Source organism: Lepus europaeus, chromosome 4, assembly GCF_033115175.1.
Source record: "Lepus europaeus isolate LE1 chromosome 4, mLepTim1.pri, whole genome shotgun sequence".
Classification (NCBI taxonomy): Eukaryota; Metazoa; Chordata; class Mammalia; order Lagomorpha; family Leporidae; genus Lepus; species Lepus europaeus.
This window is the reverse complement of record NC_084830.1, coordinates 22,263,338-22,275,909: the sequence shown is the minus strand read 5'-3', so window position 1 is coordinate 22,275,909 and position 12,572 is coordinate 22,263,338. Positions and strand designations below refer to the sequence as shown.

Sequence of the window (12,572 nt, the reverse complement as noted above, 5' to 3'; positions counted from 1 at the left end):
ATTAAAGCCACAGAGCCACATCATTTCGACATCTACCACAGTAATCAAAATTACATAGAATGAAAATGTCAAATGTTACTGAATGGAAACTATTACATGCTTTTAGCAGGATAGGACATTGGCATAAAGACTCAGTAGCTTCCCATTCATCTAAAACTCGGTAATTCCTATCTAATGGCCATATCCCAGAAAAACTCTTCTTGGTATACAGAGAAGGTGCAAGACTTTTGATAGCTACATTGTATGTAATGCAAATTAACCCAAATGCTAGGTATATAGGTATTCATTTGCTCATTATCATTACTATTGTTAATTTCCTATATAGCACACACATACACAAATAGATACACATTTAATCTATATGTACACAAATACACTATATAACTTTGTATGTTTAATGTATTTCACAATAGAAAGTTAAGAATGTGATCAATTCAACAGATGCAGCTGAGAAGTTAAAGGAGATAAGGATGAAGAACTGACATCTGATTTGGCAGCAAAATGCCAAGGGGAAGTCAATCAAAATGACCTATAAGCTGAAGTCTTTTAAAAGAATTTTCATTCTGTTTTGGAAAAAAAGATACAGAAAAGTGTATCTATTAATTCGAAATAGTGAGAAATAGGCTGTTCATACCTCAACAGCTTTCTGTATCTTTCTAAGGGAAAGGGTTCTTAGAAGACAGGGCAAGATTATTCTCAAAAACTATTCAAATGCATGTTATCATGTAAAGAGACATGTATAAGGGTGAACATTTAATTCACAGTGCAAATCGAGACACTTTGTGGAGAGTAAATGGAGGGGCTACTGATAATGTTGCTGGGCAGTGGCATACAAATGAGATGTCCCAAGAAAACTGGCCCATATGGTTTCCCACTAAGAAGCCAAGCTGTTTTGTGTCCTAGAAGGTTGCCAGCAAGACTGGAACAAGGAATTCTCAGGGGGTTAAAAAATTGGGGTGGGAGGGCTGGTCTTTAAATGCAGCCCAGTTAAATTTCATCAGTCCTTGATTCTGGCATGAAAATTATGGCTGTTAATGATAAATGTAAAATGATACTTACTCAGTTGATGGTATATAGGTTTATGCAATCCTTGAAGTTTCACTGATGCCACAGCAGCAAGTTTACCAGGGGGCTGCATTTTCCCATCTAAGAGATACCACACTCGAGCAAAAGTGGCCCATTGCTTAAAAAAAAAAAAAAAAAAAAAAAAAAAGGAGAAAATAAATGCTAGCTAAAATGGAAATGATTTTATTTAATACTATATTCTATCACCTCCATTCTATGACTGTCCAATGACTCTGAACATAAAACACTATCAGTAAAGAATTTCTATTTTCATTTGTATTTCTGGAAAGAGAGGGTCTCTTCTCATCATTCTATGAAGGTAAACACAGTACTTTTTCTTGCTTGCTTTTCTTAAAAATAAATAAATAAATAAATAAATAAACTTGGAGTTTTTTGATGTCAGCCCACGTTCGATCCGTCAGGAAATGCTATTGGCGCCAGCATCTTCCAACAAAACCTGCGCAGTCGTCCTACTCCAGTGTTACCAGCCTGGCTAGTGCACCTGCAGGTCTAGCCTGGCTTATTTCGACAGCTTCCAAACAGATTCTTTGCTTCATCCTCCCCTCACCCCCACCTCGCAACAGTCTATTCTCGGCCCAGCGGCCACAGCGCTCGTCCCAACACCTCCGTCAGATCACGCTACCCCTTGGCTCAAAACCCTCCAACAGGTCCCATTTTGCTTAGTAAAAAAATAAACAACCACAAAAAAAAAAAAAAAAAACCAAAATCCTTACAATGGTCTACAATGCCCCCAGGTAACCCAGTTCATTATTCCTCTGAACTTCTAAAAATCTTTTTTTGGAAAAAAAAAAAAAAGACAATAGGCTAAGAAAGAGGAGAGGACGAAAGAGAAGGTGGACCCTCTCGCTTATGCTTCCCCAAGGCAACTCCTGGTGGACGCGCTCTGCTTCCCGGCCGACTCAGCTTCATCCCTCTCCTTCTGCAGTCGTAATGAACCTCATCAAGCCACGAGAATCCGGGCTCACCTGGGGCGCCCTGGAGAAACTCGCCATGTTTCCCGGACGGGCAGACCCTCTCACCCGGGCGCGGAGCCGGGTCACACAGCGTTACCGATCCGGTAGGAAACGCGCAGAACCAAGCATTACAGTTCCTAGGCGCGCCTAACAACACTTCCGCTACTTCTCCATGCCTGGGGCCCCCTCCAGTCTCCCCACGAAAGCAGTTTCGTATTGAAAGGGTGAACTAATGCAGTCATTGAGAAAATAACGCCGGAAAGTAGCCCAGTTGATGGAAAATTGCGGAAACCTAATACAGGGAACGATTTCCAGGGGCTCTAACCAGAAGGGAACCGGAAGTACGTCACAGCGCGCGGCTATTTGGATGGCGAAGCGGAGACCCACAGCTGGGGTTGAGCTCCGAGATGGATCGCTATCTGCTGCTGGTGGTCTGGGGGGAAGGGAAATCCCCGTCGGCGGCCAGCGGGGAGGCGGAACGTGGGCCAGCGGTGTCATCCGAGGAGAGAAGCGGCGAGAAGCAGCCTGGTAAGCTTTGGGCTGGGAAAGGGCGGGAACGGCTTGCGGGAGGCGACTCTGCGTTTTGGATCAGTTTCTGCTGAGGACCTACCGACCGATGTGTCGGAGTGTCCCGGGAAGCTGTGAGTCTGCCTGGGGCGGTGCCGAGTAAAGATAGCCGAAAAATATCGTGGAAGCGAAAAAATAGGGTCGCATTAGTGGACGCAAGATTTCCAGCTCTCAGAACTTTGCGGAACTTGTAGCTATTTAGCCGAATAAATTCCTTTGCCTAAGCAGTGGTTTTTGGCAACATATGCCTTCAATAAGCCTTTCTGCCGCCTCATTTCCACGTGCAGTTAATGGGGAACAGGTGAATAAGGGTTTGCTGCCCTCGAGTTTACATTCTAATGGGAGGAGACATTTCACGTATACCCTAAGCTTAAAAAACAAATGACAGATTTTAATCGATTATGACTGCAATAGTTCCACTGCGTGGTACTGCTGTTTTCCTTGGTGTTCTGAAGTTCGTCGTGGGGGTTTTGTTTTGACGAGGAGGAAATGTATGTGGTTGTGTATAAGATACTGTGACAGTTCTCCTCTTTGAAATTATTCCTTTGAGGGAGGGGAATCTTGGCTTTGCGTTAACTGGTTGGCATGTGCAATCTGGGGCCCTTCCTGGTTTCTCCATCTGCTTTAGCTTTATCAAAACTTGAACACACCTTGAGTAGCGTGTGGTTTTCTATGCACGATAAATTGGTCTTGAGACTTTCTGATAGCCACATCGGAGTAGACCTGGGTTACGTGCTCTGAGCCCGCTGAGCTGGTCTGGTTTCTTTTTCAGACTTCACTGCAGCGAATGTTTATCATCTCCTGAAAAGAAGCATCAGTGCTGCAGTGAACCCAGAAGATAGTACTTTCCCTGGTGAGTATAAAATAAATTCTTTAGCGCGAATTTGTATTGGAATTAACTTAACTGGGGCACTTTGGAATACAAGGCACAGTTGTTGACAGTCTGCAAGGCACTGGGATGTGGAGGTGGCTAAAGAGATACAAAACTGGAAAACATATTACCTCTCCATGATTCTTGAATGTCAGGAAGTTGTTACGAAAATTATGATGATGATTATTCAGCTTGGGTTTTGCTCCCTTTATAATATTTTCTTGCGGATCATTACTGGTCCATATAATATAGGAGAATGTGGCATTTTAAGGAAGATGTGGTCCTGAGTAAAAGCACTTTGTTTATGCCACCACCATCTTCCTTACCAATATTCTTTATTCTGTCAGTAGCTCTTACCAAGTCTCTTAATCGTTAAACACAGCGATGTTTATTCTCATCTGCTTTGACCTTTTGAAGTATTTCACTTTTTAGACCTCTCCTCCCATCTACCTGCTTTAATAATTATCATGTTTTTACTTCTTTTTCATGGCCTCCTTCTGAGACAGACCAGTGCCTAAAAACTCAAGGAAGTTTCTGTAGGTGCCAGGAGGAGTACAATCATTTATTTATAATATTGATGTTGTCATGAATGTACAATCTGTTCCTTTCTCTCTCTCATTGAAGAAACTCTTGTCTCGGTGTCAACTACCAGTGGGAAATGATTTCTGATGAGTGCGTTCTGCAATAGCCTGTTTCCCAAGTCCCAGTAATACTCTCATTAATGCCTAGTCATTACTAGAGTTACGGCAGCAAAGAGTTGTGTATTTCCTGAAAGGATGTTATGGGAATTACATAATAACTTCTATCTTTTTAAGAAAGAGATAAAGTCTTCTGCTGAAATTATTAGACGTGTTAATAGGTACTTAACATCTTTGATGACAAGCCTCAGTACCACATTTCTGCTTCCTGCTTGGAATCCAATTTCTGTTCATGATGCTAACATCATCATCTTTTCTCTGATATGCACCGTGGCATCACCTTTAATTTTATATACTCATGTAATAGTCCATCATCCAAGATAGTCTTCCATACCCTTAGGCTATAGTTTCTAACTCCTCTCTCTAATCAAGTGGAACCAAATTTGCATAGTCTTTGGAGAGGAAATTGTTTTTACTAATATGGCTTCTGTGATTTTTGTGTTACTCGGGAGTATTTAATTGGCTCTATTTTTAAGAATCTTTAAGGTAGATTTTGATCTGTATGATCATTACAATAATGGATTTTGAATTGTGATGAACTAAAGCAAAGGATTCATTCTAAATGCATGCTTTTTTTTCTTGAGGCAGACAACAATCTATTTGAATTTTTAGTAGAGATTTTTAAAAGATCCACATTTATATAAACTTTGGAAAGCTACGTTTCAAACTTAAAGAATTCTGTGAATATATATGTTGTGATGTTTTCTTGTTTGTGGTCTGCGTTCTAATAAGTGTGATTTTGTATTCAAGCCTGTACAGTTGGCAGTGTACCTGGTTCCAGGAAGTGGTTCTTTGCAGTGCAGGCGATATGTGGATTTTATCAGGTAATAGTTACTAGAGAATTCCTTTGCTAATAGAGAGAATCCCATGAATCCGTTACTTAGTGCCATCTTTTGGTTTACTAGTTTTGCAGTTCTGACTGGCAAGAGATAAATTTTAATACGGAGAAAGATGAGATTGAAGATATTCTTCAAGCAAATATCGAAGAATGTTTGAATGCTGTTGAGTGTTTTGAAGAAGAAGATAGTAATAGCAGGGAATCCTTATCCTTGGCTGAGTATGCTAGTATACTTTTTATTTTATCTGTTAAATATTTAACATTCAACAGTTATTCTAAGCCATGAAAGTGAAGATTATAATAATCTTACCAACCATAGTTAGAATGTTTTAATTAATTGAAGGTTTCAGCTCTTCGTTTTGGAAGACATTAGGCAATTTGGGCCTATCTTAAAGTTCTTTAAAAACAAAAATTCATACCTAAAAGTGTTTTATTTCTCAAGCTTATGTAATTGCAAGAATTATACAAAGTGATATTTTAATTAACATGCCACTTTTCAAAAACAAATTCTGATTCTATATTTTAAGAACTTGAATAGAAATGTTATTTAATGTTATTAGATGGCATTCAAATCAAAATACCATTTTCATTTTACAACTTCAAGCTGAAATATATGATTTATTCAGTTTGTTTAACTTCTGCATTTCAAATGGCTTTTGAAATCCAGAGTTTTTGGGGATTATTTACATGACCAATTTCCTTTTAGGTTTTTTTTGAATTGTGGTGTAACATATAACTTGTCTCAGATGATAGCTGTGGTAATTGTTTCTTTGTACAATATTTCATCTCTGACTGATAGTTATTAACCTTTCATTTTAGTCTTCATTGTCTCACGACAGAAAGCTACTTTTGTTTTTCTATATTCAAATAATACTTGTATACCTGAAGGCAACTGCAAGCTTGAAAGTTTTCATTTTCTGTTTCCAGACCATATTTGTTGATACTGAGAGTGTAGCATCAGGAAAAGTGCTTTCAGCCAGGGGTTCTTGGAAGCGATCTCTGGTTATATGATTTTGGACCAGTCACTTAAGCTTCTCTGGTCCTTTGTTATCTCATCCATACAGCTTGGGGATCCTTTTAGGTGGTTTCTAAGGCACCTTCAGTCAGCCCCCAAAACTCTTACCAGTCCTTGTGTTTTCCTACAACTACGAAGAATGACAGATATGAAAGTATGCGTTTCTGACATGTGATCTCATAATTACTTCCACAAGAGGGAGCCCAAAAACCATAGTTTAATGTAAGAGACCTTGAAATTTTTAGGCAATGGGTTTCTAATAAAGAATTTAAGTACTTTTAGGCTGTGTAATAAGCAATTTGAGAAAAAATTTTGTCATGGTTAAAAGTTGTAGGTTTTCAAGATTTGGAAGAGAGCATTATATTCTTTAATCAGGACTATTTCATATCAAGAAAAACCAGTATCCTTCTTTATTATGTATTTAGCATTAACTTCTTTTTAAGGTTCAGAAAAATGTTTTGTTCTGAATTTTATATGCTAGATATAATTTAGGGAATTTTAAAATTTATTTGTTTTTTGGGTGTGGGCAAGAACTTCTGCTTGGAGTTTAAATCCTGGCTTCCACACATGCTAATTATGTGGCTTTAGACAAATTATTTAAAATAGAAATATAATAGCAGTAATATGTAGTGAATCATTGGCTTTTCATCAGGATCAAATACTCAGCATAGATCCTTTTAGTTAATATTTTATATTGTGGCTATATGTAATCTCTGGGTATGTGCATGTGTTTCTAACATATCATTTTATTGTAGTCTGTTTGAAGAATCTGCTGAAAATTTGCATCAGTTATCAGACAAGCTTCCTGCTCCTGGTAATATTTAATGATACTTTTCATAATGTATAACTTATTTTATACTTTTTATGAATGGGTGATAATTTAGCATTTATGATAGTATTCTCAGTTCTAATTTTGAAATTAAAAATGAAAATTAATTTCTTCATTATGTTCACACAGGATGCACTCTATTATTTTAATAAAGTACATTACTGAGACATTTAGTTCTTTTCAATTTTTTAGGCAAAGATTATAACTTAGACAATTAAATACCAACCTTTGCTTCCTTATTTATCTTATTATTTTTTAAGACTTAATTAATTATTTATTTATTTGAAAGAGATACCAAGAGGGAAGGAGAGACAGAGAGGTCTTCCACCCATTGGTTCACTCCCTAGTTGGCCACAATGGCTTGGATTGGGCTAGGTGGAAGCCAGGAGCTTTATCCAGGTCTCCTGTGTTGGACATCTTCTGCTTTTGCAAGCCCATTAGAGGGAGGAGCAGCCAGGATACAAACCAGTGCCTATATGAGCATTATAGGCGGAGGCTTTACCTGCTATGCCACAATGCTAGCCCCCCTATTTAACTTTTTCTTTTTTTTTTTTTTCATTTATTAAACTTTTATTTAATGAATATAAATTTCCAAAGTACAGCTTATGGGTTACAATGGCTTCCCCCCTCCCATAACTTCCCTCCCACCCACAACCCTCCCCTTTCCCACTCCCTCTCCCCTTCCATTCACTTCAAGATTCATTTTCAGTTCTCTTTATATACAGAAGATCAGTTTAGTATATATTAGGTAAAGATTTCAACAGTTTGCCCCCATATAGCAACACAAAGTGAAAAAATACTGTTGGAGTACTAGTCATAGCACTAAATAACAGTGTACAGCACATTAAAGACAGAGATCCCACATAATATTTTTTTTAATTAATTTTCTATGCCATTTCCAATTTAACACCAGGTTTTTTTTTTTCATTTCCAATTATCTTTATATACAAAAGATCTATTCAGTATATAATTAGTAAAGATCTCATCAGTTTGTACCCACGCAGAAACACAAAGTGTAAAAATACTATTTCAGTACTAGTTATAGCATCACTGCACATTAGACAACACATTAAGGACAGATCCCACATGGGATGTAAGTACACAGTGACTCTGTTGCTGACTTAACAATTTGACACTCCTGTTCATGGCGTCAGTAATCTCCCTAAGCTCTAGTCATGAGTTGCCAGGGCTATGGAAGCCTTTAGAGTTCGCTGACTTTGATCTTATTCCGATAGGGTCATAGTCAAAGTGGAAGTTCTCTCCTCTCTTCAGCCAGATCCGAAGAGCCCATGAGAGTATTGTAGGCATGGAAACTTTTTCTTTTTTTTAAAGATTTATTTATTTTGAAAAGCAGAGTCACGAAGAGGCAGAGGCAGAGGCAGAGAGAGACAGGTCTTCCATCTGCTGGTTCACTCCTATCATGGCTACAAAGGCTGAAGCCGAGCCTATTCAAAGCCAGGAGCTTCTTCCGGGTCTCCCACGCGGGTACAAGGACTTGTGCCATCTTCCATTACTTTGCCAGGCCACAGCAGAGAGCTGGATTGGAAGTGTAGTAGCCAGGAGTCGAACTGGTGCCCATATGGGATGCCGGCACTGGAGGTGGTGGCTTTTACCCTCTATGCCACAGTGCAGGCCCCTTGTTTAACTTTTAATTACATTTTCCATGGACCATTGTTTTGCAGACTGTGTGCTAGAGAAGAGAAGTTCTATGAATAATTCCTTGAGAAAGAGGTCCTAGATAATTCGGATAATATTCTTCTATGGTCAAGTCAATATCTGCATTATCAAATTTCATACAGCAAAAGAAGCCCTTTAGTCAGCATTTCTTTACAAAACTCATATTTTTTCCCTGTAATGGTAACCAGATTCATTTCTATTCTTAAAACTGATTTTTATCTTAAACATTTCTTTGTGTTATATACCTATCTAGAATCTGGAACAATTAGGCATTCACAAATACTTCTGAAGAGCTTTCTTTTCTGAATATTTTCAGTGAAGGCTATTTTAAGCAGATGTTCATTGTATCTATAATTTGACAAGCATTGTATTAAGGACTAAGTATGCAATGATGAGTAAAGCATGCATGGTGACCATCAAGGACCCATGGCTCACGAAAGTCTGATTCTGATACTCAAGACAATCATATTTTAATGCAAAATGTCCCAGTACTGAATTACTGAATGCATTGATAAGTGAACTTACCAATTTCTTAATCTGTCATTTCCAAATATGCATTAAAATATTATATGGGTGTTATGTTACCAAATAGGAACTTTCATTATTTTTATTTGGTTTCTGCCTTATTTTGATCTTTCTTATTTTCCAGCAAATTTATAATCTTATAAAATTTAAACTTTTGTGAAGTTATCCTTCTTTTTAAGGATCCAATGATGTTATCAGTATAATTGGGTTTGCTGAGTGTTTCATTATCTTTTAAAAGAAAAGTAATTTATTTGAGCATACAATTTGATACTAATTCATTCCCTTTTGGATAACAACATTGAGAGTAGAAAAATATAATGAATTGCACAGCTTTTTTTCCTCTACTGAGTACAACAATAGCATTGATGATCTCAAGAGCAATGTGTGTTATTAACCACTGCTGCAGAATTGGCAAGTAATTATGATATAGTTCATTGTTTTCTAGCATATGCTAGCTATTTCAGAAGAACATGGCTTTTCATCACATGCTGAACATTAAAAAATTTTGAACTCCTAGAGATATATATTGTTGTGAAGAATTTCAGAAATTGAAGTTAAAATCCTCCTTTATCTTGTAAAAAAAAAAGATTCAATTGTACAGGGTACTGTTTTGAGAAATATCAGGTATAGCATCTCAAAAATATAATTTTTCCTCTCTCTTTCTAGGTAGAGCAATAATAGATATAATACTATTGCCTTCTGACAAAGACCCTCCTAAAGTGAAAGACTGTTTACCTACTGTAGGGGCATTAAAACATTTGAGGGAGTGGCATTCAGCAAAGATAACTATAGCAGGAAATCACTGTGAAATGTAAGCTTCTTTGTTCATATTTTATTACCATTTTTGTTTCCAAATATGTTGGTGTTGGGAACATTTCAAAATTACTTTAGTGTGACAACTTAGTTTTATCTCTTGGGGATAAATTAGATTTTTCTCATATTTATTTCTAAGATGTTTAAGTTTTTAGCAAATATTTTCAATGCTAATTCATAACTGTTATTGAATATTCTTTAAACTCTATGTTTTAAAATAGGCTGTAGTGTCCAGTGAATACCATGGATACATTGTATTTGTAATGTCATATTTGTTTGTGTGTTATGTGACAATGTAGAATTATTCACTGTTGTATTTTATGACATTTTAGTGTATGTCAGTTATATGGTACAGTTTTGATCCTTAAATAAGTATTCAGATTGGATTTATTCATGATATTTTTCATTCCGAACATGTTCATTGAACACCAGCTTTATGTCAAGCACAGCAATAAGTGCTTTTGAGTTAAGAAAGTAAGAAGACAATCTTTTTCATCAAAGTTTAGGTGAAACAGAAATGATAATGTTCAAAATAGTTTGTAATAAGTGTGATAAAATTCTGTACAAAGCTGTGTGGGAACAATTTAGGAGAGCAGTTCTGTTTTTGACCATGAGGTACCAACATTGAGTTTCTGTCTGTGTGTGCACCAGATACATTTAAGCCACTATAAGAACCTCTATTTCTTCATCCTTAGTAATAAGGATAATTACTATTTTTAAATTGTGGGGATGTGGGATTAAGTCAACATATAACAGCACTTCACTCAGAGACCAAATTAACGGATGTTCCATAATATGTAAATAGAAAAAATGGTGCAAATTTTACAACTTTGCCTCTTAGGCATGTAGTTAACTGTAACCATTAAGTATAACTAAAATATAAAACCTTGTATTTAATTATAATCTTTTTTTAATAGAAACTGTCAGAAAATTGCAGAGTACCTTTCTGCTAATATTGTGTCTTTAGAAGATCTCAGAAATGCTATTGACCCAAAGGAATTGTGGAGGGGAAAGATTCAGATATGGGAAAGAAAGGTAAATGGATTTTTCTGTTATCACAGTTTACCAAGCAGGCCTTGCAACTCTGTTGACTACACAGATAATGTAAATATATCTTATTGGAAATGTACCTTTTACAGATGTTCTAGATTAGCACTAAGTAGAATTTTCTGCATCAGTGGAAATGTTCTATATCTGAACTATTGCAATAGCCAACCAACCATGTATAGCTACTAAATACTTTATATGTGACTAGTTTGATGGATGAGCTGCATTTTTCTTTGAGTTTTAATTAAAATATTCACTCTGAAATTTTGGCTCTTGCAGTTCTAGAATGTAATACTTTTGAAACAGAATTTGACAGTAGCCAAGTTCATATTTAACCAAATTGTTTTGTTTTGTTTTGCATGTGTGAAGTACCTGGAAAAACTGCTCAGAGCATATTGTGTTACTTATAAGACTGTCTTGGGTGATCTCTGCTTTGTACTAACCAGTTTTCTAATTTTGGGTTTTTTTAAATCTTTACTATACCCCAGATTTCTTCACTGTGAGATGAGAGTATTAGGTTAATTAGTTTCTTCTATCCTAAATTTCTGTGAGGTTCCAATACTAGTTTGGTGTCTCTTATTATGAATGAAAATGTTGGGAAGTTTTTATAAGTATGTCCTTGGGGCTGGCATTAGGGTGCAGAGGATTCCCATATGGGTGCTGGTTCAAGTCCCAGCTGTGCCACTTCTGATCCAGCTCCTTGCTAATGTTCCTGGGAGGGCAGTGGAAATTGACTGAAGTATTTGATCCCCAGTCACCCTTGTGGGAGACCCAGGTGGAGTTACAGGATCCTGGCTTCAACCTGGACCAGCCCTGGCTGTTGCAGCCATTTGGGGAGTGAAACAGGATGAAAGATTGATCTCTGTCTCTCTCAAATCTGCCTTTTGGTGCTGGCATAAAGCCAGGGGATAAAGCCACCGCCTGCAACACTGGCATCACATATGGCCATGTTCACATCCTGGCTGCTCCATTTCTGATCCAGCTCCCTGCTAATAGCCTGGGAGAAGTAGTGGAAAGTGGCCCAAGTGTTTGGGCCCCTGCACCCACGTGGGAGACCCAGGTGAAGCTCCTGGCTTTGGTCTGGCCCAACCCTGGCAGTTGGCAGACACCTTTGGAGTGACCCTGGGATGGAAGATCCCTCTGTCTCTCCCTCTCTGTGACTCAGCCTTTCACATAAATAAATAAATCTTAAAGTGTTTAGCCTGAAAACAGTGTTTCTAGTAATTTATGTATTTTTTGTAGACTAAACAACAGTTTTATTGTTTGTTCAGGATGGCATGGAAGTATGAGTTGACCCTTGTGTTCTTAAGCTTTTTCTTGTGTTCATCAATAGACCTTTTTTTTTTTAAAGATTTATTTACATATTTGAAAGGCAGACTTAGAAGAAGAGATAGAGATCAAGAGGTCTTTCATCCACTGTTTCACTCTCACCAAGAACCTGGAGATTCTTTCTGATCTCCCATGGGAGTGGCAGTGGATCAACCACTTGGGCCATGTTTCGCTGCTTTCCCAGGCATTTAGCAGGGAACTGGACAGGAAACGCAGCAGCTGGGACAGGAATGGGCAGGCAGCAGATTAACCTGCTAGGCTACAATGCCATCCCTAGAATCTACCCCCTGCCCTCTTATTTATTTATTTTTTTTAAGGTTTATT

At 37.5% G+C, this 12,572-nt stretch overlaps 2 protein-coding genes across 2 annotated transcripts in view; one reads left to right on the top strand and one right to left on the bottom strand.

Annotated features, from left to right (window-relative positions):
- MRPL13 (mitochondrial ribosomal protein L13) overlaps positions 1-2,155 on the bottom strand; it is a 43,363-nt gene extending 41,208 nt beyond the window's left edge. Inside the window, exons 1-2 of the mRNA XM_062188051.1 lie at positions 2,052-2,155; positions 1,060-1,183 (exon numbers count right to left, since the gene is read on the bottom strand). Coding sequence (XP_062044035.1) covers positions 1,060-1,183; positions 2,052-2,078 — 151 coding nt within the window. The 5' untranslated portion in view covers positions 2,079-2,155. The remainder of the gene's footprint in view (positions 1-1,059; positions 1,184-2,051) is intronic.
- A 239-nt stretch (positions 2,156-2,394) lies between these two features.
- MTBP (MDM2 binding protein) overlaps positions 2,395-12,572 on the top strand; it is a 92,037-nt gene continuing 81,859 nt past the window's right edge. The window contains exons 1-7 of the mRNA XM_062188049.1: positions 2,395-2,567; positions 3,379-3,459; positions 4,926-4,999; positions 5,081-5,232; positions 6,784-6,842; positions 9,726-9,870; positions 10,790-10,907. Coding sequence (XP_062044033.1) covers positions 2,447-2,567; positions 3,379-3,459; positions 4,926-4,999; positions 5,081-5,232; positions 6,784-6,842; positions 9,726-9,870; positions 10,790-10,907 — 750 coding nt within the window. The 5' untranslated portion in view covers positions 2,395-2,446. The remainder of the gene's footprint in view (positions 2,568-3,378; positions 3,460-4,925; positions 5,000-5,080; positions 5,233-6,783; positions 6,843-9,725; positions 9,871-10,789; positions 10,908-12,572) is intronic.